The 27,222-nt window shown below is 36.5% G+C and overlaps 1 protein-coding gene across 2 annotated transcripts in view; it reads right to left on the minus strand.

Annotated features, from left to right (window-relative positions):
* Positions 1-27,222, minus strand: part of ANKRD31 (ankyrin repeat domain 31) — a 159,067-nt gene that overhangs the window by 122,578 nt on the left and 9,267 nt on the right. For both annotated transcript variants that reach the window (XM_078004866.1, XM_001099787.5), the window contains exons 3-5: positions 22,161-22,270; positions 10,412-10,449; positions 7,270-7,346 (exon numbers count right to left, since the gene is read on the minus strand). In XM_078004866.1, the coding sequence (XP_077860992.1) occupies positions 7,270-7,346; positions 10,412-10,449; positions 22,161-22,270 (225 nt within the window). The remainder of the gene's footprint in view (positions 1-7,269; positions 7,347-10,411; positions 10,450-22,160; positions 22,271-27,222) is intronic.

Below are 27,222 nucleotides of genomic sequence, written 5' to 3' on the forward strand. Positions count from 1 at the left end.
GATGGCCAGTGATGATGAGCATTTTTTTATGTGTCTGTAGGCTGTATAAATGTCTTCTTTTGAGAAGTGTCTGTTCATATCCTTTGCCCACTTTTTGATGGGGTTGTTTGTTTTTTTCTTGTAAATTTGATTGAGTTCTTTGTAGGTTCTGGATATTAGCCCTTTATCAGATGAGTAGATTGCAAAAATTTTCTCCCATTATGTAGGTTGCCTGTTCACTCTGATGGTAGCTCCTTTTGCTGTGCAGAAGCTCTTTACTTTAACTAGATCCCATTTGTCAATTTTGGCTTTTGCTGCCATTGCTTTTGGTGTTTTAGACATGAAGTCCTTGCCCATGCCTATGTCCTGAATGGTATTACCTAGGTTTTCTTCTAGGGTTTTTATGGTTTTAGGTCTAACATTTAAGTCTCTAATCCATCTTGAATTAATTTTTGTATAAGGAGTAAGGAAAGGATCCAGTTTCAGCTTTCTACTTATGGCTAGCCAATTTTCCCAGCACCATTTATTAAATAGGGAATCTTTTCCCCACTTCTTGTTTTTGTCGGGTTTGTCAAAGATCAGATGGCCATAGATGTGTGGTATTATTTCTGAGGGCTCTGTTCTGTTCCATTGGTCTATATCTCTGTTTTCGTACCAGTACCATGCTGTTTTGGTTACTGTAGCCTTGTCGTATAGTTTGAAGTCAGGTAGCTTGATGCCTCCAGCTTTGTTCTTTTTGCTTAGGATTGTCTTGGCAATGTGGGCTCTTTTTTGGCTCCGTATGAACTTTAAAGCAGTTTTTTACAATTCTATGAAGAAAGTCATTGGTAGCTTAATGGGGATGGCACTGAATCTATAAATTACCTTGGGCAGTATGGCCACTTTCATGATACTGATTCTTCCTATCCAAGAGCATGGTATGTTCTTCCATTTGTTTGTGTCCTCTTTTATTTCACTGAGCAGTGGTTTGTAGTTCTCCTTGAAGAGGTCCTTCTCATCCCTTGTAAGTTGGATTCCTAGGTATTTTATTCTATTTGAAGCAATTGTGAATGAGAGTTCATTCATAGATTTGTCACTCTGTTTGTCTGTTATTGGTGTATAAGAATGCTTGTGATTTTTGCACATTGATTTTGTATCCTGAGACTTTGCTGAAGTTGCTTATCAGCTTAAGGAGATTTTGGGCTGAGACAATGGGATTTTCTAAATATACAATCATGTCATCTGAAAACAGGGACAATTGGACTTCTTCTTTTCCTAACTGAATACCCTTGATTTCTTTCTCTTGCCTGACTGCCCTGGCCAGAACTTCCAACACTATGTTGAATAGGAGCGGTGAGAGAGGGCATCCCTGTCTTGTGCCAGTTTTCAAAGGGAATGCTTCCAGTTTTTGCCCATTCAGTATGATATTGGCTGCAGATCTGTCATAAATAGCTCTTATTATTTTGAGATACATTCATTCAATACCAAATTTATTGAGAGTGTTTAGCAAGAAGGGCTGTTGAATTTCGTCAAAGGCCTTTTCTGATTCTATTGAGATAATCATGTGGTTTGTTTATATGATGGTTCTGTTTATATGATGGATTACATTTATTGATTTGCATATGTTGAACCAGCCTTGTATCCCAGGGATGAAGCCCACTTGATCATGGTGGATAAGCTTTGTGATGTGCTGCTGGATTCGGTTTGCCAGTATTTTATTGAGGATTTTTGCATTGATGTTCATCAGGGATATTGGTCTAAAATTCTCTTTTTTTGTTGTGTCTCTGCCAGGCTTTGGTATCAGGATGATGTTGGCCTCAAAAAATGAGTTAGGGAGGATTCCCTCTTTTTCTATTGATTGGAATAGTTTCAGAAGGAATGGTACCAGCTCCTCCTCGTACCTTTGGTAGAATTTGGTTGTGAATCCATCTGGTCCTGGACTTTTTTTGGTTGGTAGGCTATTAATTATTGCCTCAATTTCAGAGCCTGCTGTTGGTCTATTCAGGGATTCAACTTCTTCCTGGTTTAGTCTTGGGAGAGTGTATGTGTCCAGGAATTTATCCATTTCTTCTAGGGTTTCTAGTTTATTTGCGTAGAGGTGTTTATAGTATTCTCTGATGGTAGTTCGTATTTCTGTGGGATTGGTGGTGATATCCCCTTTATCATTTTTTATTGTGTCTATTTGATTCTTCTCTCTTTTCTTCTTTATTAGTCTTGCTAGTGGTCTACCAATTTTGTTGATCATTTCAAAAAACCAGCTCCTGGATTCATTGATTTTTTGAAGGGTTTTTTGTGTCTCTATCTCCTTCAGTTCTGCTCTGATCTTAGTTATTTCTTGCCTTCTGCTAGCCTTTGAATGTGTTTGCTCTTGCTTCTCTAGTTCTTTTAATTGTGATGTTAGGGTGTCAATTTTAGATCTTTCCTGCTTTCTCTTGTGGGCATTTAGTGCTATACATTTCCCTCTACATACTGCTTTAAATGTGTTCCAGAGATTCTGGTATGTTGTATCTTTGTTCTGCTTGGTTTCAAAGAACATCTTTATTTCTGCCTTCAATTCGTTAAGTACCCAGTAGTCATTCAGGAGCAGGTTGTTCAGTTTCCATGTAGCAGAGAGGTTTTGATTGAGTTTCTTAGTCCTGAGTTCTAGTTTGATTGCATTGTGGTCTGAGAGACAGTTTGTTATAATTTCTGTTCTTTTACATTTGATGAGGAGTGTTTTACTTCCAACTACCTGGTCAATTTTGGAATAAGTGCGATGTGGTGCTGAGAAGAATGTATATTCTGTTGATTTGGGGTGGAGAGTTCTGTAGATGTCTATTAGGTCCACTTGGTGCAGAGTTGAGTTCAATTCCTGGATATTCTTGTTAACTTTCTGTCTCGTTGATCTGTCTAATGTTGACAGTGGGTGTTAATGTCTCCCATTATTATTGTATGGGAGTCTAAGTCTCTTTGTAAGTCTCTAAGGACTTGCTTTATGAATCTGGGTGCTCCTATATTGGGTGCATATATATTTAGGATAGTTAGTTCTTCTTGTTTAATTGATCACTTTACCATTATGTAATGGCCTTCATTGTCTCTTTTGATCTTTGTTGGTTTAAAGTCTGTTTTATCAGAGACTAGGACTGCAATCCTTGCCTTTTTTTGTTTTCCATTTGCTTGGTAGATCTTCCTCCATCCCTTTATTTTGAGCCTATGTGTGTCTCTGCATGTGAGAGGGGTCTCCTGAATACAGCAAACTGATGGGTCTTGACTATTTATCCAATTTGCCATTCTGTGTCTTTTAATTGGACCATTTAGCCCATTTACATTTAAGGTTAATATTGTTATGTGTGAACTTGATCCTGTCATTATGATATTAGCTGGTTATTTTGCTCATTAGTTGATGCAGTTTCTTCCTAGCATCGATGGTCTTAAAAGAATTTTCAAATTTTCTACTTTCACTTTAGAGAGGCAAAATGTAATGATATACATGAGAAATAATTCTAAAGCATCAAATTCAAAGAAAATGGCCAGAGAAGCATGGTTTAACTTATACACAAAATTTAACTTATACACAGGTGTTTTAAGGCCAAAGCTATTATATTTGCTTAAGATAGTTGGCTTATCTTTATCTTTCTACAATTTGGTTAGAATTTACCCTTTGAATTGGGACAAAGGTCTGTATTAGAACACAGTCAGCTATAAAAGCTAATAATTTAATAATTTACTTGTACGTGATTTAACCTATAGTCTGGAATTATAATAAAATGAGCTTCTTGTTCTGAATACTCTGAAAGGAGTAAAGGCAAGAAAGAACTGCAATGAAGTGCCAGAATGGAAGAGAACTACCAGCTCTATGGATCTCTAGTCACAGCTGCTTTAGGGCAGCAAGAAACACACAAAGCAATAATCCTGGTGCATGTGGCACTATTTTTTTATTTTTTATTTTTTAGAGGTGGGGGTATTGCTTTGTCACCCAGGCTGTAATGCAGTGGCACAATCATAGCCCACTGACACTTCAAATTCCTGGGCCCAAGGGATCCTTCCAATTCAGTCTCCCTAGTAGCTGGGACTATAGGCATGCACTACCTCACCTGGCCATGTGGCACTTTTAAAGGAACAGCCTATGAGACTTGTGACTCAGAAGTTCGAGGAGAGTGGTGACAACAGTGCACAGATGCCAATGGCATCACAAGGCATCAATGGCTGGCACTCAGGAGGCCAAATGGGCAGGAGGTTGGAGTCATGGGAATATATGACATAGTGGAACCCTGTTTTAAAATAAATACTAGAATTGGGTATGATAAAAATAAAAATAAATTTTTGTGTAAATATTGATGACACCTGCTAAAGTCAAAACCCAAAGGAGAGGCCAGGCGTGGCAGCTTACACCTGTAATCCCAGCACTTTGGGAGGCCGAGGCGGGTGGATCACATGAGGTCACAAGTTTAAGACTAGCCTGGCCAACATGGTGAAACCCTGTCTCTAATAAAAATACAAAAATTAGCCAGGCATGGTGGTGCATGCCTGTAATCCCAGCTACTCAGGAGGCTGAGGCAGGAGAATCACTTGATCCCCAGAGATGGAGGTTGCAGTGAGCAAGATCATGCCACTGCACTCCAGTCTGGGAGACAGAAAGAGGCTCTATCTCAAAAAAAAAAAAAAAGAAAAAGAAAAAAGAAAATACCCAAAGGTGAAAGGAATGCCCAGGGCATGACATTATCCATGACACCTCTGTCTGAAATTGTTCAATACATTATTACAAAAAAAAAAACAAGACTTCACCCTCTAAGATGATATAATTACAGCTTTATAAACACAATTCTTTTTGTTTAATCTATAACTACATCTTGTAAAAAGTGCTAAATAGTTTTTACTAAATTTGGAGGTTATGTTTGGCATACTCTGAATTATATTAGGCCATTTGATACTTATTAAACCTTTTAAAAATCACAAAGTTTTTTTATATTTAAAGAGGAACATTAATTACCACTTACACTTACATTTGTTTAATGATTAATTTATTAAACTTCCATATCTAAGACAGGAAAACTTGAAAATTACTATTTAACATTTAAACATTGATAACAAACTTAAATTTCCTTAAACAATTTAAACTAAAAATTTGACATAACTTTTTACGATTTCAAAGATATAAAAGACTACTGCTCTTAAACTAATTCTAAAATAACAGTATCATTGGTGTAATTCATTCTTCTTCATTTCTATAGTTATTCTTATACCTTTTTAAGATTAAAGTAATACTCTGACACCTTTCCAGGGTTACAGACTACCTGATATTTTGTTGGGGCATGAGATTATTTCTCTCAAGATTATTCCACCTGACCAGCCAATTATCTGGCTTTACTTGAAAATAAATACCTTAAACTTCACAAAGTTTACTTTTTGTAATCTAATGTTTTGTCCCAGAATGTTTTAAGTTTTACTTGGTTGGTGTTACAAAAGCTTTTGTCTTGTCACTTATTATGTACTGATAAGTTATGTAGTATTATTAGAAACTTATTCCTGCCATTTAGTATCTTATAATGATAGGCAGGGCCATCTAAGGCTTTTATTTACTAAGAGATAAGGATCTAGTCTCTGCAGAAAAGTCTCCTTAATTGGATACCAGGTTAATTTGTCATCTAGGGACACAGACCCCACTTTATACGTTTTATGTGTCACTGCTGGTACTGTGTGGTGGGCCTTTCTTTCCTTGGTACAATTCTTACTTTTTCCAGGACTGCCTGACTCTTTCCCTACTTAAACAGTGATAAACAAAAAATCCTATGATTTATAAATAGATATGTATTTAATTAAAAAATCAAAATGCACAGATATTAACAGGCCCCCATTTCTTAGTCATTAAAACTTTCTTTTTTGAGATAGGGTCTCACTCTGTCACCTGGGCTGTAAACATGGCTCATGCAGTCTCAACCTCCTGGGCTCAAGCTATCCTCCCACCTCAGTGCAACATGCACCACCATACCTAGATAATTGTGTGCATGTGTGTGTAGCGACAGGGGTCTTGCTGTGATTCCGAGGCTGGTCTCGAACTCTTAGGCTCAAGCAATTATCCTGGCTCAGCCTCCCAAAGTGTTGGATTACAGGTGTGAGCCACCACATCCAGCCCATTCTTAAACATCCTGCTATAGTTGCTTTTCTTTTTGTATTGAGACAATCTTTTGTACACTCTTAACATTTTTTGAGTATCATTATGAACTCATAGTCTTTTCACAAACTTATTTCTATGAACTCTAAATTACTGGGTTTTTATCCCTACTTAATGTATCAGTTTGGCCAGTTTATCAGTTTGGCCACAGCACCATTGAGCTAACCATTTATTACTCCAGCACTGGCCTCAGACATCCTTGAAAGCATCCTTGCTTTTCAGTAATAATGATACATTCAGGCTCATCCTGATATTGTCATGCTCCAAAATGGATCAGCTACCCTTTAAGAATCCCTGGTTTATTTAGCATTCACACCCTTGGCACCCATATGCCTGGTATATAGCAGGCTTAATAAATATTTGTTAAAAGAATAAACCATATTAAAGACCAAACTCTAGACACTAAAAGTACACATAAGAGCTGGTGGTGGGCAAAAGTGGTACTGCTTTGTTGCGTAGCAACAGAGCAAGAGAAGACAGAGCTTTTTAAAGTTATCTTTCCAAAATGTTATCAAGTCCTTGTATCCTTTTCTTATAATACTAGGTTTCATTGAACACTATAAATATTTACTACACTGTGACACAATATACCTGACATTCACTCTGGAGGAAGCATTGGTAGACACCGCAAAAAGATAGACAGCTATCCTCTAACATAGCTCAAACCAAGGCAAAACTGGCCTGTGGCCTGTGTCAAGAAAAACATGAAATTCTTATTAAAAATATTATGAACATAGGAAATAAACTTTGTTTTCAAATTTCAGCCCCCAAATCACATTTTGAGTAGCAGATACTAATGGCACCTGAGCTGCTACTCCCATAGGTAACTCTATTAACCATGATCTAAGTCAACAGCAACACTCATTTCATATTTATAAATGTATGGTAAGCCAGGCTCAGTAGAGCATGCCTGTAGCCCCAACTATTTGGGAGGCTAAGGCAGGATAATTTGCCTGAGCCCAGGAGGTCAAAGCTAATCTAAGCAACATAGCAAGACCCCATCTCTACCAAAAAAGAAATCTATACATCTATATATCTAGATAGATATATAGATATATATAATTGACCAGACTAGTTGTAAATAAATGTATATCTAACTAAGTCTTCTATTTTTAGGCAAAGACTAATTTCCTTTATATGACTCTACCATGAAAACATACCTTCACTATTTTGGTGGTTCAATGAAAGTCCAGACTGGTGAAACGACCCAATGAACATTGAACAATTTTTTCTAGTCCTAAAAAATCAATTAATTAATAAAAATAAATGTTAAAGTGAAAGAAAAAATAGTGTTTCTCATTCAAATACAATTTAATTTTTCATTTTCACTTAAAAGGCTTTCCAAATAGGATACTTTTTTTGCTATATCATTCCAATTATTTTTACAATTATTACCAATTTTTTAACATTTTCATTTCAAGTAACTGCAAAAATGAAGGAGAGAGCTGAAAAATAATAAATGACCTAAGGAGTGTATACAAGCTAAACTACACTTAGGTCTAAAAGTGACTTTGGATGTGACTGTCTGCCAAATAGCGGTAGGAAGGTCAGGGAGAAAATGGTCCTGAAATATGTAGTTTGCCTAGCTACATCATCAAATACACTAATAGTTTGTCATTACAGTTTTAGATGTAAGCAAGAGTCATTAATGATAAATTTCTCCAGGCATTACTTACCATTCTTGTATTTCACAGCAGGCAAAGAAAAGGTAGGGAATACCAAAGGGAAGAAGTTAAAAAGCAAAATAAGGGTCATGCCTAATCTGCAATTTTGATCATCTGCCCTGTGATAATTAAAAGCTGATTAAAGAAAGGCAATCAGCTAACTATATTTTTTCTCAGCCTAATTTACTGCATAAATGTAATCAAGACACCTTCCTTTAAAAAAAAAAAAAAAAAAGCCTCTTGTTTCAGCTGTTTTAAGAGCAGTTTTTAATGCAGCAGGCACAGCTACTGGAATCCTACGCAAGAATAATAAATTAACCATTCTCTCCTGTCCAAAAACAGAAGTGATCAATATAAGCTGCCTTCAAATAAAAATGAGACTATTCATGTAGAATGATAATTTTTGAAGCAAATAGAAAAGAATGCTGATTTTTTTCCTAAGGTGTGATTCTTTAAGAACAAGCTGATTGAAAACAAAATAAAACTATAGTTTGAGTTAACAACAGAATTTTTTTCCCTTAATTGCAAGAGTACTTAAGATACAATCTGAAAACTGAGCAAAGCATCATCTAAATTACTACAAATAGTTATTTATGTTAGGTAAGACTACAAACAACGTAAAGGTCCAGTAGTAGAGGAATAATTAAATGAATTATAGTAAAGTCAGTAATACAATAAGGTATTATAAGGTCATCAAAATTCACATTTTTAAAAACATTATGCAACAAGAAAATAACTTTGACAAACAATTACTTAAAATTTAAAAACAGGATACAAAACTATCTGCAAGATGATCCCAATTTTATAGAAAGTATTAACAAAAGCAAAAATATAAATAAAGCCTAACATAAAATGCATCAAAATGTTAACAAATGGTTCTCTAGGTGGGGAGAATATGGATGCTATATTAGTCTTCCTTCATCTTTTCTTTTTTCTACTTCTCTAAATGTTGGTAGCTGGGGCAAAAGAGTTATTTTACAACAATAGCAGTTTTCAAACTTTTTGATCTTCAGACTCCTTTATACTCTTAAAAATTATTGGTGTCTTATACTTATTTATATTTACATATTAGAAACTAAAATGAAGAACAAAATTAAATATATATAAATTTTTAAATTATAGCAATAATCCAGGAACATATTAATATATTTTTATGAAAAATTATCTTTCCCAAAATGAAAAAAATTAGTGAGAAAAGTTGCAATGTTTGACATTTTAAAAAATCTCTTTGATGTGTGGCTTAAATGAAAGATGACTATCATCCTATATCTGCTACTGCATTCAATCTGTTGCCATATATAATTTTATTTGAAGTATACAACAAACATGTGGCTTCACACAGATATGGAGTTGGAAAAGGGAGGAGTATTTTAGTAGCCTTTTTGGATAATTGTGAATATTGCCTGGGTACAGAAAATAATACGCCAAAATATGACATCATGTCATGCTGAGTACTCTGAATTAAAGAAAATTGAAAGGCCTCAGAAATAAGCTTCAGAACCAAGGTCTCCATCTGATCTTCCCTCTCACCCCCCACCCATCAGTATGCACAGAAATGCTTTAAGCATACTTTCCATTTCATCACACAGAATATTAAAAATATATATACTCAAAGGTGGAGACTTACTAAAATTAATAATTTTCCTGCCTCATCAAACACAAATTCTATTAAGTGAAACTGCCTTCTTTTTATTTTTGTAACTGAGGGCACATATCAGTGAAAAAACACAATGACTACTAGTATTCTTTGGTGCCATTGCCTTGATTCCTACTAAGACTCCAGCATTTTATCCACCATTACTATAGCACTATTGTGCAAATGTAGATACCATGAAATAGGCAACTAATGTGTTAGTATTATTATGAAAATAGTTTTGACCTCACAGACCCTCTAAAAGAATCTCATGGACTCCCGAAGTGTTCACAGACCATACTTTGAGAATCATTGTTTTAAAAGAACTGAAAGGATAGTTTCTTTTTCTTTCTTTCTTTTTTTTTTTTTTTTTTTTTTTTGAGACAGAGTCTCATCTCACTCTGTTGCCCAGGCTGGAGTGCAGTGGCACGATCTCAGTTCACTGCAACTTCCACTTCCCAAGCTCAAGCAATTCTCATGCCTCAGTCTCCCGAATAGCTGGGATTACAGACGCTCACCAACACGCCCGGCTAATTTGGTATTTTTTATTAGAGATGGAGCTTCACCATATTAGCCAGGCTGGTCTCGAACTCCCGACCTCAGGTGATCTGCCTGCCTCAGCCTCCCAGAGTGCTAGGATTACAGGTGTGAGCCACTACGCCTGGTCGAGTTTCTTAAGGTATAATAATTGTATGAAGTCTAATTTCAGTAAGTTTTACAAATTCTTCCTTCATGCTGTTTTTATTTGCAGCCCCTTCATAAATTTGCTATGCTTTAAATTCGCTTTTAAAATAATAGAGAACTAAGTTAATCTGATTTAATGCTTCTTATGAAATAAAACTTATCTAGAACGTGTGTAAAATAACATATATTTTTGCTACAAAATGGGCAATTATTCAAAAATATACAACAATTCTAAAACTCTTAAAAATGAATATTCATCTTAGATGTGCAAAATGACAAAAATACCTACAATATAATGAAGCCAAAAACTAGTGTACTTACTGTAACAGAGCTTGATTTCGTTCTGTTTCATCTTGAGACTGCCAGGAAAAAAAACAGTTTTTTCCAACTGATAAATGTTAATTCAACGCAACAAGCTAAAAAAATTAATATTTAAAGTAAATTTTGTGTTATTCTTCCTTAGTTTATTTTTATTGTGGTAAAATACACATAAAATTTACCATCTATTTACTATCTGTACATTTTTAAGTGTACAGTTCTCTGGCATTAAGTATACTCACACTGTTGTACAACCAAGACCACCATGCACCTCCAGAACTTTTTCATTTTCCCAAACTGAAACTCCATGCTCATTATAATAACAGTAACTCCCCACTCCCCTCTCCACAACCCATGGCAGCCACCATTCTGCTTTCTGTCTTTATTGATTTACTACTCTAGAAACATCATATAAAAGATATAAAATTTTAATCATTCTGTGACTAGCTTATTTCGCTTGGTAGAACATATTCAAGGTTAATCTATGTTGTGGCATGTATCTGCATTTCCTTCCATTTTAAAGCTGAATAATATTCTATTGTATGTATGCACCACATTTGATGGACACTTGCAGTGTCCTATTTATTGATGGACATCTATTGATGGACACTTGCAGTGCTTCCACCTTTTTTGGTTACTGAGAATAATGCTGCCATGAACATGTGTATACAAATATATCTATTCAAGTCCCTGCTTTCACTTCTTCAGCATATACAATCAGAAGTGAAATTGCTAAATCATTAAGGTGATTCTATGTTTAACTTTTTTAAGGAATAGCCATACCATTTTCCACAGCAGTTGCATCACTATACATTCCCATCTGCTATGTACAAGGGTTCCAATTTCTCTACATTCTTGCCAACACTTGTTATTTTTGGGTTTTTTGGAAAAAAAAAAAAAAGTCATCACAATGAGTGAAAAGTGGTATTTCATTGTGATTTTGATTTGCATTTCCCTAATGATTAGTGATACTGAGCATCTGTTCATTGACCATTTTTATATCTTATTTGGTGAAATGTCTACTTGAGCCCTTTACTCATTTTCTAATTCAGTTTTTTTGTTTTTTCTCTTGTGGAGTTGTAAGAATTCTTTATATATTCTGTAAAGCATGCATGATTTGCAAATATTTTCTCCCATTCCATAAGATGCTTTTACACTCTGTTGATGGTATACTTTGATGCTCAAAAGTTTTTAATTTTTATGTAATCTAACTTATCTATTTTTTCTTTTGTTGACTGTGCTTTTGGTGTGATAACTGAGAAATCGTTGCCAAATCCAATGTCATGATACTCTTCTCCAATGTTTTCTTCTAAGAGTTTTATAGTTTTGGCTCTTCTGTCTTTATCATAACTCCTTTCCACAAAAAAAAAGATTTAAAAAAAAGTAGAACTTAAGTGAAGAGAAAGAGAAGTGTTCTTTTTTTAATTCCTAGTTTTTTCCTCTTCATTAATATGTGATGATTCTGAACAGCCATTCTTGTCCAGTTCTGAGTTTTAATATTTCCCCTAAGAACCAGAAATTATATGACCTTTGTGTTACAGTGTAAAATACTAACTGGGCAGGGTGCAGTGGGTCACATCTGTAATCCTAGCACTTTGGGAGGTCAATTTGGGCAGACAGCTTGAGCCCAGGAGCTGGAGACCAGCCTAGGAAACATGGTAAAACCCAGTCTCTACCAAAAAAAAAATACAAAAAAGATTAGCCAGGCATGGTGGCCCATGCCTATAATAGGTTTCAACTGTCTAGGAGGCTGAGGTGGAAAGGTCACCTGAACCCAGGGAGGTTGAGGCTGCAGTGAGCTATGATTGCACCACTGCATCCCAGCCTGGATGACAGAGACCCCATCTCAAAACTGATTCTGCCTAATTCTTAATTAATATCAGAAAATCTGAAGTTGTTGTGTCCCTTTCAAAAAAGATAAAATGCACTGACAATATGCTTCCATTTTAAGAGTTCACAACATACTGGCTTTTGTCACTTTAAAAGGAATCTTTACTGTTAATATTAGCATCAAAGATCTTTAGTAAAAGACTTCTCTTTAGGGGCCCTTTATGTTTGTTTCTAAGATCAGTTATAAAGCTCTCTGAAAATAAAGCCATTAGGCTGAACTTGCAAGCATTTTCATGATTACACTAATACCAATACAGAGCTAATGTCACTCCATACAGGTGGGGGCTGGAGATGTTAACTCGTTAATTAACAATATGCAAGTTATGTCAAAAAATACAAACAAAGCAATGTGATAACCTCAACCTTCTCCAATTAATGCTCAGTATTATTTATTGATAATGCATCCCTAAACACTCCAAAGTTACATTAGTTTCACACCTATATACTTCCTAAGTAGGCTTTACAGAGCTCAGAGGCCAGAGATAAGAAGAAATGTCAAGAGACAAACCCAGACGCTTCCAAGAATTAATTCAACAGGGTATACTTACACACAAGATATTTCTGTGTCTCTGCAAAGTAATTTTTCAAATATTTGTAATATTCACTTCATTTATCTTACTAAAGGACCAGTGACTTTTCCTGTTGAGGACTAATTATTCGTTTGACTCTACCTACATAAGGTTCTACACTGAACTCCTGGGCTCAAGCTATCTGCCCATGTTGGCCTCCAAAAGTGCAAAAGGTAAATGCAAAAGGTAAGAAAGCAAGTAGGAAGGAAGGTTGCTCCTGACAGCTGATTTTTTTCCTCCTCTATAGACAGAACTACCAACCAAGAGCTAATGCCATTGAATAAAAGTGGGGGCTGGAGCTGTTAATTTGTTAATGAACAATATGCAGGAATACATGTCAATCAATTTTTTCATAAGAAACACCAAATTGGTATCTATCTTTTTAATACATGTGACTGCACTTTCCCCTGTCTTTACCCCACTGCATTTTGACAAGGCCATTAAACTGCAGTTTTCTTGTTGTTGTTGTTGTTGTTGTTGTTATTGTTTTGGAGCTAGGATGTGAGAGGTAAGAGAGGTTAATTGTGTTAATTTAGAGGATCTAGAAAAGAAGCAAATATATTTCTATACCCTCAACCAAAAAAGCAATCTCCTGCTATCTGAGAACATCGTCTTTCACTGATTTATGGATAACTGGGAGTGGAGTGGAAGAAGTCTGGCTTGCCGGATCAGCCCAACCAATCCTGGCTCTCCATGACACACTGAATGTCTCACACAAACTACCTTCACATTTGATAGACCAGAATAGCAGTTACTGGTATTCAGTAAGTGTTTGAAGTACCTGGATGAATTGCTAACAACATTTGCTTAAGATATCTTTCTTTCAGAGTGAGGTACCCAAACTTGGTCATCTATATAAATATTTTAAAATATTTCCAAATATCCATACAACTGCCTTTTAGAGGGTTCCCTCTGGACATATGGTACCATCTGTGTACTGCTTCAGTATTCTTAAATGTTGACATCCACTCACTAGGATCTAAACACAACTTAAATACACAGCGATTTAACCACTGAATGAGAATTGTCTTTACTCCAGCTAAGTTAGGTGCTAAAACCCCATTTTCATCCTACTTCTTCCCAGAAATATTCTTTTTTTTTTTGAGACGGAGTCTCGCTCTGTCACCCAGGCTGGACTGTAGTGGCCGGATCTCAGCTCACTGCAAGCTCCGCCTCCCGGGTTCACGCCATTCTCCTGCCTCAGCCTCCTGAGTAGCTGGGACTACAGGCGCCTGCCACCTCGCCCGGCTAGTTTTTTGTATTTTTCAGTAGCGACGGGGTTTCACCGTGTTAGCCAGGATGGTCTCGATTTCCTGACCTCGTGATCCACCCGTCTCGGCCTCCCAAAGTGCTGGGATTACAGGCTTGAGCCACCGTGCCTGGCCAGAAATATTCTTAAGTCATTGCAACTTCTGAACAGAGACAGCAATTTTAGGAAACAAGTTAGGATGAGTTAAAGAGCCAGGAAAAGTATACCATTGGCAGTAGTGATCAGCTCAGTAGAGTCAGGGGTACCTAACTTTAGAAAAGTGACATTGCATTTGAGTAGCCCAGCAATTTATTACTCAGTGAGGCAGCTAGGAGGAGAGAATGTTACCTGCCCACTGGGGCTTTAAAAGACCATGCAGTGCATAATCTCTCCATTAGTTCTGGCCTTGCCATCCCTGATCCTTCTTCTATTACACACTCATCAGACAAGCCTGTGGTTATTTATTTCCCCTTCAAAGTTCTCTTTAATGCTCATTTTAACTGATTCTCTCTCTGAATCTGGATAAACGTAGAAGATGGAGGCTGCAAAAGGGAAAAGGAAAGTGAGATTCAAGTTGTATTTACAACTCTCAGATAAATAGTCCTGAGGTAAAAGAAGCAGCCTACTGGTAATAATTGTATAATTCAATTAATCATTACTCCCTGTCAACAAGTATCTTCTAGATGACCAAAAACTGACTATGAGACCAGTGATGCCCACTGTATTAGTCAGGATCCTCCAGAAAAACAGAACCAACGGGATGTGTACATATGTAGAAAGAGATTTATTATAAGGAATTGGCCCCCACAATTATGGAAACTGGCAAGTGCAAATATGCAGTGTGACCTGTCAGGCTCGAGAGACAGAGAGCCAATGGTATAGTTCCAGTCTAAAGGTCAACAGGCAGAGAAGCAGAACAGCCAATAGTACAGATGAAATTTAAAGGCCAGCAGGAAATCATCTGGGAGAGCGAATGCTGCTGATAAAATCTAAAGACAGTCTGCTATAGAATTCTCTCTTACAGGGAGAGGCAGGTCTTTTTGTTCTACTCAGGTCTTCAACTGATGAGGCCTACCCACATGATGGAGGGCAGTCTGCTTTACTCAGGTCCACTGACTTTAATGTTAATTTCATTCAAAAACACAGAAATATCCAGAATAATGTTTGACCAACTATCTGAACATTCGGTGACCCAGCCAAGTTAACACATAAAATGAACCATCATGCCCCTCTAATTTTGACACACCCATGTCTCCATTATCTCTCCAGGCATATCACTAAACTCTCCAAACAAACCAAAATCTATTCATGTAAAGTTTTAAAACTGCTTGCCATATAGCATACATGTAAAGAACTAGAAATGGTATTTTATAAGACCCAACAAAAATGAGGAGAATAAAATATTTTTAAAGATTGCTGCCTACATTTAAAAAAATCAAGATGACATATATCAAATCAAAGATCCTCTATTTCTTCATTGTTTGTTCTTATTTAAAATAGCTCATCATTTCTAAAATGTCTTCTTTAAAGTTGAAATGTCAATATTGGTATCTGGGGAGAATTTATTTAGAAACCTGTTTCATAATTATTTAGAATTTACTTAGAAATCTAATTCCAGTTGCAAAACAACAAATTAAAAAAAAAAAAAAAAACTCTGAGAAAGTGCCTTTTCAGGTATCTTAATTTCTTTATCTGATAAAGTCAGTTTCTCTCATATAGTTAAATTTCAAAAGGTTTATTTTGATAGGATAAAAGAAAACAATGAAAGAAGCAACATTCATCAATTTATAAAAGAGTATTAATTAAAATTTACTACAGATGTTCAAACACTGGGATTACATTACCTTTTACTGTAGACAAAAGTAGGGATATAAAAGAAAGTTAAAGGAGGTATCTATTTTTCCAATGAAAGTTTTTAAAAAATAAACAAATATCCAATACTTCACTTATCCTTCTTAACGTAATTTTACAACAAGCCCATACTCAGCAGATGGCTACTTTACTATCTGATGATAAAGTTTTGAAGAATACATTTATTAACTCTTCAAGTCCTTTAAGGCGATTGTTCCAAGCTGACTGAATATTAGAAATTAATTGGAAGGCTTTTGAAAACTGAACATTCCCAGGTTCCACCCAAGTATGGGTCTGAGCATCCATATATTTAAAAAGCTACCCAAATGGGTCTGATAATCAAACTTTTTAAACCATGTTCTGAGGTATAATACAGTTCCTGGGACAATAATCACATAGCAAATGTGTCTGAAATAAACGGAAAGAAAAATAATTATTATCTCCTATTTCACACTTACTGAAGCCAGAGGAAATAAATGTTATGTTTTCTGATCTCAGAAGTTACAAAATTAATTTTTAAGTGAGTTATTAGAAGCCAGATATAGAGCTCTCAATTTCAAGGAAAGATATTTGGTGTTAAATGTTTTGGTTTTTATCAGAGATCATTTATTTGATACACTTTCCTAGGTATGATATTAAGTAGACCTTCATATTAACTTTTGGGAAATGCTGTCAGTTTCTGCTACTACAATGTATGTATCTTCCCTTCCCTTCCTTATCTCTAGTTAGCTAACTTATTTATACCAGGGTGCTAACAGATTCATTCCTTACTTTTCCCCATGACATTTACTTTAAAAAAAAATATATATATATATATATATTTGAGATCTTTCTAACTTTTTGATGTGGGTGTTCAGTGCTATAAATCTCTCTCTTAACACTGCCTTAGCTGTGTTCCAAAGATTCTGGTAAGTTGTGTCTTCGTTCGCATTAATTTCAAAGAACTTCGTGATATCTGCCTTAATTTCATTATTTACCCAAAAGTCCTTCAGGAGAAAGTTGTTTAATTTCTGTGTAATTGTACGGTTTTGAGCAATTTTCTTGGCCTTGACTTCTATTTTTATTGCGCTGTGGTCCAAGAGTGTGGTTGGTATCATTTCAGTTTTTTGAGTTTCCTCAAAATTGTTTCATGTCCGATTGCAGGGTCAATTTTAGAGTATGTGCCATGTGGCAATGAAAAGAATGTATATGCTGTTGTCTTCCAGTGGAGAGTTCTGTAGATGTCTACTAGGTCCATTTGGTCAAGTGTTGAGTTCAGGTCCTGAATCTCTTTGTTAATTTTCTGCCTCAATAATCTGTCTTATACTGTTGGTGTGGTGTTGAAGTCTCCCAGTATTATTGTGTGGGAGTCTAAGCCTCTTCTTAGGTCTCTAAGAACTTGCTCCATGAATATGGGTGCACCTGAGTTGGGTGCATACAGATATAAAACAGTTGGGTCTTCTTGTTGAATGGAATCCTTTACCATTATGTAGTGCCCTTCTTTTTCTTGCTATGGACTAGGGAAGGGAATGCCCCTCTTTGTCTTTTCTGATCTTTGTTTCTAAAAGGCTGTTTTGTTTGAAATTAGGACGGCATCACCTGCTTTTTTCTGTTTTCTATTTGCTTGGTGGATTTTTCTCCAACCTTTTATTTTGAGCCTATGGGTATCACTGTATGTGAGATGGGTCTCTTGAAGACAGCTTATCTCTGGGTCATACCTCTTTATTCAGCTTGACACTCTGTGCCTTTTAATGGGGACATTTAGTTCATTTATATTGAAGGTTAGTATTGATATGTGTGGATTTGATCCTGCCATCATGTTGTTAGCTGGTTATCATGCAGATTTGTTTGTATGGTTGCTTTATACTGTCACTGGTCTGTGTACTTAAGTGTGTTTGTGTTGTGGCTGGTAACAATCTTTACTTTTCATATTTAGTGCTTCTTAGGAGCTCTTGTAAGGAAGTTCTGGTGGTAATGAATCCCCTGAGCATTTGCTTGTCTCAAAAGGATCTTATTTCTCAAATTAACAACCAAACATCACAACTAGAAGAACTGGAGAAGCAAGAGCAAAGCAACCTCAAAGCTAGCAGAAGACAAGAAATATCCAAAAATCAGAGCTGAACTGAAGGAGACAGAGACACAAAAACCATACAAAAGATCAACAAATCCAGGAGTTGGTTCTTTGGAAAAAATTAATAGGACAGACAGAATTCTAGGTAGACTAATAAAGAAGAAAAGAGAGAATATCCAAATAAACATAATTAGAAATGGCAAAGAAGATGTTACCACTGACCCCACAGAAATGCAAATAGCCATCAGAGACAACTATCAACACCTCTATGCACATAAATCTAAAATTCTAGAAGAAATGGATAAATTCCTGGACACATACATCCTCCCAAAACTAAATCAGGAAGAAATTGAATACTTAAATAGACCAATAAAGAGTGCTGACATTAAATCAGTAATAAACAGCCTACCAACTAAAAAAAGCCCAGGACCAGAGAGATTCACAGCTGAATTACAACAGATGTACAAAGAAGAGTTGGTGCCATTCCTACTGAAGTTATTACAAAAAATTGAGGAGGAGAGACTCATCCCCAACTCATTCTATGAGGCCACCATAATCCTGATACTAAAACCTGGCAGAGCCACAACAAATAAAGAAAACTTCAGGTTAATATCCTTGATGAACATAGATGTTCATCAAAATTCTCAACAAAATACTAACAAACCAAAAGTGAATTAGCACAACAAAAAGCTAATTCACCAGGATAAAGTAGGCCTTATCTCTGGAATGCTTCAACATACTCAAATCAATAAATGTGACTCACCACATAAACAGAAATAAAGACAAAAACCACATGATTACCCCAACAGATGCAGAAAAGGCTTTCAATCAAATTCAAATCATTTCATGTTAAAAACTTTCAATAAACTAGGCATTGAAGGAACATACTTCAAAATAATAAGAGCCACCTATGACAAAGCCGCAGTCACCATCAAACTTCATACTGAATGAGCAAAACTTGGAAGCATTCCCCTTGAAAACCAGAACAAGATAAGGATGCCCTCTCTCACCACTCCTATTCAACATAGTATTGGAAGTCCTGGCCAGAACAGTCAGGTAAGAGAAAGAAATAAAAGGCATCCAAATAAAAAAAGAGGAAGTCAAACTAATCTCTGTTGGCAGATGACATTATTCTATATCTAGAAAACCCCACAGTCTCTGCCCAAAAGCTCCTTGAGCTGATAAGCAACTTCAGCAAAGTTTCAGAATACAAAATTGATGTACAAAAATCAGTAGCATTTCTATACACCAAGAGCAACACCAAACTGACAGTCAAAAGTAACACAGTCCCATTCATAATTGGTAAAACAACAACAACAAAACAAAAACAAAAACAAACAAAAAACCAGGAATTCAGCTAACTAGGAAGGTGAAAGATCTCTACAATGAGAATTACAAAACACTGCTCAAAGAAATCATATATGACCCAAACAGAAGAACATTCCATACTCATGAATAGGAAGACTCAATATTGTTAAAACGGCCGTATCACCCAAATCAATTTACAGATTCAATGCTATGACATCCTTCACAGAACCAGAAAAAACTATTCTAAAATTCATATGGAACCAGAAAAGAGCCCGAATAGCCAAGGCAATTCTAAGCAAAAAGAAAAAGCAGGAGGAATCACATTGCCTGTCTTCAAACTGTAAAAAGCTACCATAACCAAATCAGCATGGTACTGGTACAAAAATAGAAACATAAACCAATGGAACAGAAGAGAAAGCCCAGAAATACAGCTACACACCTATGACAATCTGATCTTTGGCAAAGCTGACAAAAACGAGCAATGGGGAAAGAATTCCTCATTCAATAAATGGTGCTGGGATAACTGGCTAGTATATACAGAAGGTTGAAACTGAACCCCTTTCTTATACCTTATATAAAAATCAACTCAAGATGGATTAAAGATCTAAATATAAAACCTAAAACTATAAAACCCTGGAAGATAACCTAGGAAATACTATTTTGGACATAGGAACTGGCAAAGATTTGGTGATGAAAATTCCAAAAGCAACCACAAGAAAAACAAAAACTGACAAATGGGACCTAATTAAACCAAACAGCTTCTGCACAGCAAAAGAAACTATCAACAGAGTAAACAGGCAACCTACAGAATGGTACAAAACATTTGACAGGCAACCTACAGAATGGGAGAAAATGTTTGCAAACTATACATCTGACCAAGGTCTAATATACAGAATCTACAAGAAACTTATACAAATGTATAAACAAAAAACACCTCCATTAAAAAGTGGGCAATAGCCGGGCACAGTGGCTCACGCCTGTAATCCCAGCACTTTGGGAGGCCGAGGCGGGCAGATCACCTGAGATCAAAAGTTCAAGACCAGCCTAATTAACACGTAGAAACTCCATCTCTACTAAAAATACAAAAAAATTAGCCAAGCATGGTGGCGCATGCCTGTAATCCCAGCTACTCGGAAGGCAGAGGCAGGAAAATTCTTTGAACCTGGGAGGCAGAGATTGCGGTGAGCTGAGATTGTGCCATTGCACGCCAGACTGTGCAACAAGAGCAAAACTCCATCTCAAAAAAAAAAAAAAAAAAAAAGTGGGCAAAATACATGAACAGACACTTTTCAAAAGAAGACATATATGTGGTCAACAAGCATACTAATTATTCAGGAAATGCAAATCAATGAGATACCAGCTCACACCAGTCAAAATGGCTATTAAAAGTTAAAGAATAACAGGCCAGGTGCAATGGCTTATGCTAGTAATCACAGCACTTTGGGAGGTCAAAGTGGGCAGATCGCTTGTGGTCAGGAGTTTGAGACCAGCCTGGCCAACATAGCAAAACCCTGTCTCTGCTAAAAATACAAAAATTACCCAGGCATGGTGGCACGTGGTAGAATACTATGCAGTCATAAAAAAGAATGAGATTATGTCTTTGCAGCAACATGGATGGAACTGGAGGCCATTATCCTTAGCAAATTAATACAGAAACAGAAAACCAAGTAATGCATATTCTCACTTATAAGTAGGAGCTAAATCATGAGAACACATGGACAGAAGGAGGGGAAACACAGATACTGGAGCTTGCTTGAGGGAGAATGATGGGAGAAGGAAAAGGTTCAGAAAAAAAAAAAACTGTCAGGTACTATGCTTAGTACGCAGGTGATAATAATCTGTACACCAAAAAAATTTGATTGTCAGAAATCTACATGCAGTTTGAAATGACATAAATGTCAAAATCATATTTTAAAAGACAAAAAAAAGTAAAAATTATTAGTATGTGTGTGTGTGTGCGTGCGCATACACATACATACACTCACACACAAGACAACAGAAGTGTCTTTTCAGTGGCCTATATCTCAAATTATACCATACAGGCTATATCTTCTTCACAAGTTTAAGAATAATCCCTAATATAAAATGGAGATGAAACTCATAATTATTACATCCTATTTTAACCTCTATTCCTCTCATATCTGCATCTCTACTAAAGGGCGAAAAACATAAGAGGTATAAGAGTAGACAAAAGAAAACACAGTTCACTTTTGAACAACACAGGCTTGAACTGTGTGGGTTCACTTACACATGAATTTTTTTCAACCCCTGCCACCCCTGGGAAAGCAAAACCAACCCCTCCTCTTTCTCTCTTTTTCTTCCCCAGTCTACTCAACGTGAAGATGATAGGATGAAGATCTTTATGATGACCCCCTTGCACTTAATGAATAGTAAATATATTTTCTCTTCTTTATCATCTTAACATTTTCTTTTCTCTATCTTACTGTGTTGTAACAATGCAGTATATAATACATATAAAAGACAAAATATGTATTGACTATCAGTAAGGCTTCTAGTCAACAGTAGGCTATTAGTAGTTTAGTTTTGGGAGAGTCAAAAGTTGTATGTGGATTTCTGACTGCACAAAGGGTCAGCATCCCTAACTCCCAAATTGTTCAAGGGTCAACTGTATTTTAAATCCTCCCTCCTAAAATAATTGTTTTCATCAAAGTTTCAGCAAAGAAATAGAATGACTGGTTAAGAAAGAGGTAAAAATTAATAAGAAAAGAGGAAAGAAGCAAAATAATAGACAAAAAGAATAAGAATTAGCAATTTGCCACTCTGATAGCATTTCCAATTTTTAATGAGTGTGTATTCAATCAACACGCTACACACCTGTAATATTGTATCCTCGCTAAGAATAGGCATCATCCTATTTTTACTCATTTGCTCTTGCAGATCCTCTTTGAGCTTAAATCCAAGTTGAATCTCAGGAGAAGGCATGCCTAGAATGAAACATTATCATAAAACGTTGGCAACAGTTTTATTGCTCTGCTTGGCAATGGCCCAAGAATTTTATAGGCATGCAAAATGTCATTAAGAATCATCTAGAATATCATAATTTCTTTTTTTATTTCTTCTTAAAAAAAGGGGGATATATGTGCAGAACGTGCAGGTATATGTGTGCCACACATAGGTATATGTGTGCCATGGTGGTTTGCTGCACCTATTGATGCATCCTCTAAGTTCCCTCCCCTCACCCCTCAACCCCGAACAGGCCCAGGTGTGTGTGTGTGTGTTCCCCTCTCTGTGTCCATGTGTTCTCAATGTTCAACTCCCACTTATGAATGAGAACATGCAGTGTTTGGTTTTCTGTTCCTGTGTTAGTTTGCTGAGGATGATGGTTCCCAGCTTCATCCATGTCCCTGCAAAGGACTGTGATTGTGGCTGCATAGTATTTCATGGTGTATATGTACCACATTTTCTTTATCCAGTCTATCATTGATGGGCATTTGGGTTGGTTCCAGGTCTTTGCTATTATAAATAGTGCTGCAGTAAACATACATGTGCATGTGTCTTTATAGTAGAATGATTCATAATCCTTTGGGTTTACACCCAGTAATGGAATTGCTGGGTCAAATGGTATTTCTGGTTCTAGATCCTTGAGGAATCGCTGTACTATCTTCCACAATGGTTGAACTAATATACATTCCCACCAACAGTGTAAAAGCATTCCTATTTCTTCACAGCCTTGCCAGCATCTATTGTTTCCTGACTTTTTAATAATTACCATTCTGACAGGCATGAGATGGTATCTCCTTGCGGTTTTAATTTGCATTTCTCTGATGATCAGTGATGTTGAGCTTGTTTTATATGTTTATAGTATATCATAATTTCTTAACTGCCACTTTTATCTGTTAATTTTTTTAATTATTAAGAGGAAACACATATACTACATTGAATGAAATAATACTTGATATTTCTTTGTCTCAGGATGAATAAAGGCAACCAATACACATAGAAAGTACATAGATAACTTTCCAAGTTCATAGAAAAATATCCAAAGAAATTACTAGATTTTTGGTTTTTGAACATCTGAAGCAACAACGGAAAGGAAAGGAATATAGAAATATACCCCCGTATAGATCACAAGATGAGAATGGATTCAAGGAAATCCAAACAGTAGTAAACAGCTTGTTATAGACCGAATGCCTGTGCACACCTGCCCCAGCCAAATTCATATGCTGATGCCCTACCCGCCAATGTGATGATAATAGAAGGTAAGATCTTTGGGAGGTAGTTGGGTTTAGATGAGGTATTGAGGGTGAAGCCCTCATAATCCCTCCTGGAATTAATATCCTTATAAAAAGAGAGAAAAACCAGACCTCTCTCTCCCTGAGCACAAAGAGGAGGTCACGTGAGCACACAGCAATGTAGCAGCCATCCGCACAATCCAGGAAGAGGGTCCTCACCAAGAACCAAATCTGCCAGCACCTTGATTTTGGATTTCTCATCCTCCAGAACTGTGAAAACTACATGTCTGTAGATCGAACTATCCAGTTTATAGTATTTTGTTATAGCAGCCCAAGTTGACTAAGACACAGCTCATCACACAACACAGGAAAAGGAAGAGATCTCTCAGAAATAACTATCTATCTATCTATCTATCTATCTATCTATCTACACATACATTTCTTCCATTAGAATTCCAGAAAACCACCCAGTTCAGAGAAAAACCCACTAACAAAAGTTGGAAGAAGGTAAATCGGAAGAACACTGTGATTAATGTCATACTGCATTGAGCTTGCTGTTTGTACCAAAGAAACTTAGGATGAATGCTGTGGCCAATTACTCTGTATGACAGGATATCTTCCCTACCATATATAGAAATATATTATACTAAAGTTAAGGATAATAAAATAATGTAGTGACAAAACAGTCACAGAAATAGTCAAACAGGTCAATGAAACAAAACAGTAAGTAGAAAATGGACATACATACATACATATATATGGAAATTTAATATATGACAATGGTATTTTAAACCATGGCAACAAGATGGATTATTCAATAAATGATATTGGGAAAATTGGTTAACCATTTCAAAAAAATAAAGTTTGAACCCTACCTTTCTCATATGCCAAAATACTCCAAATGTTAAAAATATAAAAGCTATAAATATAATCAATGGAAATAAAGATTAAAAATATCTCTTTATGGTTTTGAGATCACTGAAGTATTTCTAAGTCTGATAGAGAAAGAACAAACCCTAAAAGAGAAGACCAACAGCTTTTACTACACAAAAACTTAAAATTTCTTCACTGCAAAATATATCATGAATAATATTAAAAGATAACCAGAAAACTGGGTAAAACTATTCACAATATATATGACAAAGATTTGCTATCTTTAATATATAAAATGCTCTTATAAATCAATAATAAAATGAAAATAATTTGGAGACAGATGCAGGCAATTCACACACAAAAAAAATTATGAATTATCAATATTAAAATAGGCCTAACACTGGTATTCTTTGAAAATGCAAAACTAAATCAGATACTTTTTATTTGACACAGACTGAATTATGTCCTGTATTGATTGTAGGGAGAAGGAGACATCTTTTTAGGGGGAAATATATGTCAAGAGCTGAGCACAAAGTTTTAGATAGTTATTCTAAGGAAATAATCAGAAAAGCAGGCAAAGTTATAACTATTAATATATTCATATTTTGTAATAGTATTGAAAAACATTAAATATCATTAATTCATTAAATAAGGTACATTCATACAATGGAATTGTTGGGAATAGGCCCACCAAAATCTGGCCATAAACTGGCCCCAAACCTGGCCATAAACAAAATCTCTGCAGCACTGTGACATGTTCATGATGGCCAAAACACCCATGCTGGAAGGTTGTGGGTTTACCGGAATGAGGGCAAGGAACACGTGGCCCACCCAGGGCAGAAAACTGCTTAAAGGCGTTCTTAAACCACAAACGACAGCATGAGCAATCTGTGCCTTAAGGACATGCTCCTGCTGCAGATAACTAGGCCAACCCATCCCTTTATTTCAGCCCATCCCTTCATTTCCCATAAGGGATACTTTTAGTTAATCTAACATCTATAGAAGCAATGCTAATGACTGGCTTGCTGTTAATAAATATGTGGGTAAATCTCTGTTCAGGGCTCTCAGCTCTGAAGGCTGTGAGACCCCTGATTTTCCACTTCACACCTCTATATTTCTGTGTGTGTGTCTTTAATTCCTCTAGTGCTGCTGGGTCAGGGTCTCCCTGACCAAGCTGGTCTTGGCAGGAATAATACGTAGCAATGTAAAAGGATGAGGTAGACTCCAACATGGACCTAGTACCTCTTTTGTATACCAGCAGGTGGAGAGACTCCGTTGATCGCCATGGTCAACAAAATCCCTAAGGACTTTTTGTTGACCAAGGAGTCAATACTAAGAACAATGACCATATTAATTTGAAGGCAGCAGGCAGGATGGTCATGTGGTACAGTTTAGGATTAGGAGTCATACACCACTTAGTAAACTAATGAAAGCCTATTGTGAATGACAGGGTTTGTAGACAGATTAGATTCCAATTTGACAGGCAACCAATGACACAAGCACAAATGTGGATGAAGATAAAACTGATGTGTTCCAAGAGGAGATAGGAGGTGTCTACTTAAAAGAAAACCTAAGACTCCGACATGTGGTTTCAGGTGAGACCTAGCATACTGACAGCTATGGTGGCTATGGTGAGAAAGGTGGAGGAGGCCTTCTGCTTGAGAAGGGTAGAGGGAAAAGTAAAGGGGACTTTGTCTTACACCTTAGGTATGCACTCAGCCACAATGCATAGAGCACCAAGGAGGCTTTTGAGATCACTGATTTGAGAAGACCTTGAACAGCATTTCTGGACCTGCCCTGGGCCAGAGGGGAGCCCAGTGCCCTGAAGGGTGGGTTCCGGACCTGACAGCATTCACCACAAGCTGACTGAAGAGCCCTAGGGCATTAAGTGAACACTGGCAGTAGCCTGGCAGTATTCCGCCTTGGACCTATAGTAGTGGTGGCCATGGGGTTGAGGCTCTTCCACCCATGGAAAGGGGAAGGAAGAGTGGGAAGGACTGTGTCTCTTGGTTTGAATGCCAGCTCAGCCACAGTAGAATAGAATACCAGGTAAATTTCTAAGGGTTTTTATTCCAGTCTCTGGCTCCCAGACAGCATCTCTAGACCTGCGTGAGGATTAGGGGAGCTCACTGCACTGAAGGGAAGGACACAAGCCTGGGTGGTTTTGCTACCTGCTGATTGTAGAGCTGTAGTGAACATAGGTGGTAGCCAGGTAATGGCTACAGCAGGCCTTGGGCAAGACTCAGTACCCTGCTGGGTTCAGGTCTGAACCAGTGGTGGTGGCTACGGGAGTACTTTAGGTCTATCCCAGTGGTGGACAGTATTACCCTGATATCACAGAATGGGAGAAAATATTTGCAAACTATCCATGTGACAAGGAATTAATAACCAGAATACCTAAGGAGTTCAAACAACTCTATAGGAAAAAAATACAATAATTGGATTTTAAAATGGGCAAAAGATCTGAACAAACATGTCTCAAAAGAAGACATACAAATGATAAACAGATATATGAAAAGGTAGTCAACATCATGGATCATCAGAGAAATACAAATCAAAACTACAATGAAATATCATCTCACTCCAGTTAAAAATGGCCTTTATGCAAACAACAGGCAATAACAAATGCTGGTGAAGATGTGGAGAAAAGTGAACCATCATACACTGTTGGTGGGAATGTAAATTAGTACAATCACTGTGGAAAACACTTTGGCAATCCCTCACAAAAACAGAAATATAGCTACCATACAATCCAGCAATCCCACTCCTAGGTATCTGGGATTTTCCTTTCCAAAAGAAAGAAAATCGGTATATTAAAGAGATATCTGAAC

This window comes from Macaca mulatta, chromosome 6, assembly GCF_049350105.2.
Source record: "Macaca mulatta isolate MMU2019108-1 chromosome 6, T2T-MMU8v2.0, whole genome shotgun sequence".
In the NCBI taxonomy this organism is placed as follows: domain Eukaryota; kingdom Metazoa; phylum Chordata; class Mammalia; order Primates; family Cercopithecidae; genus Macaca; species Macaca mulatta.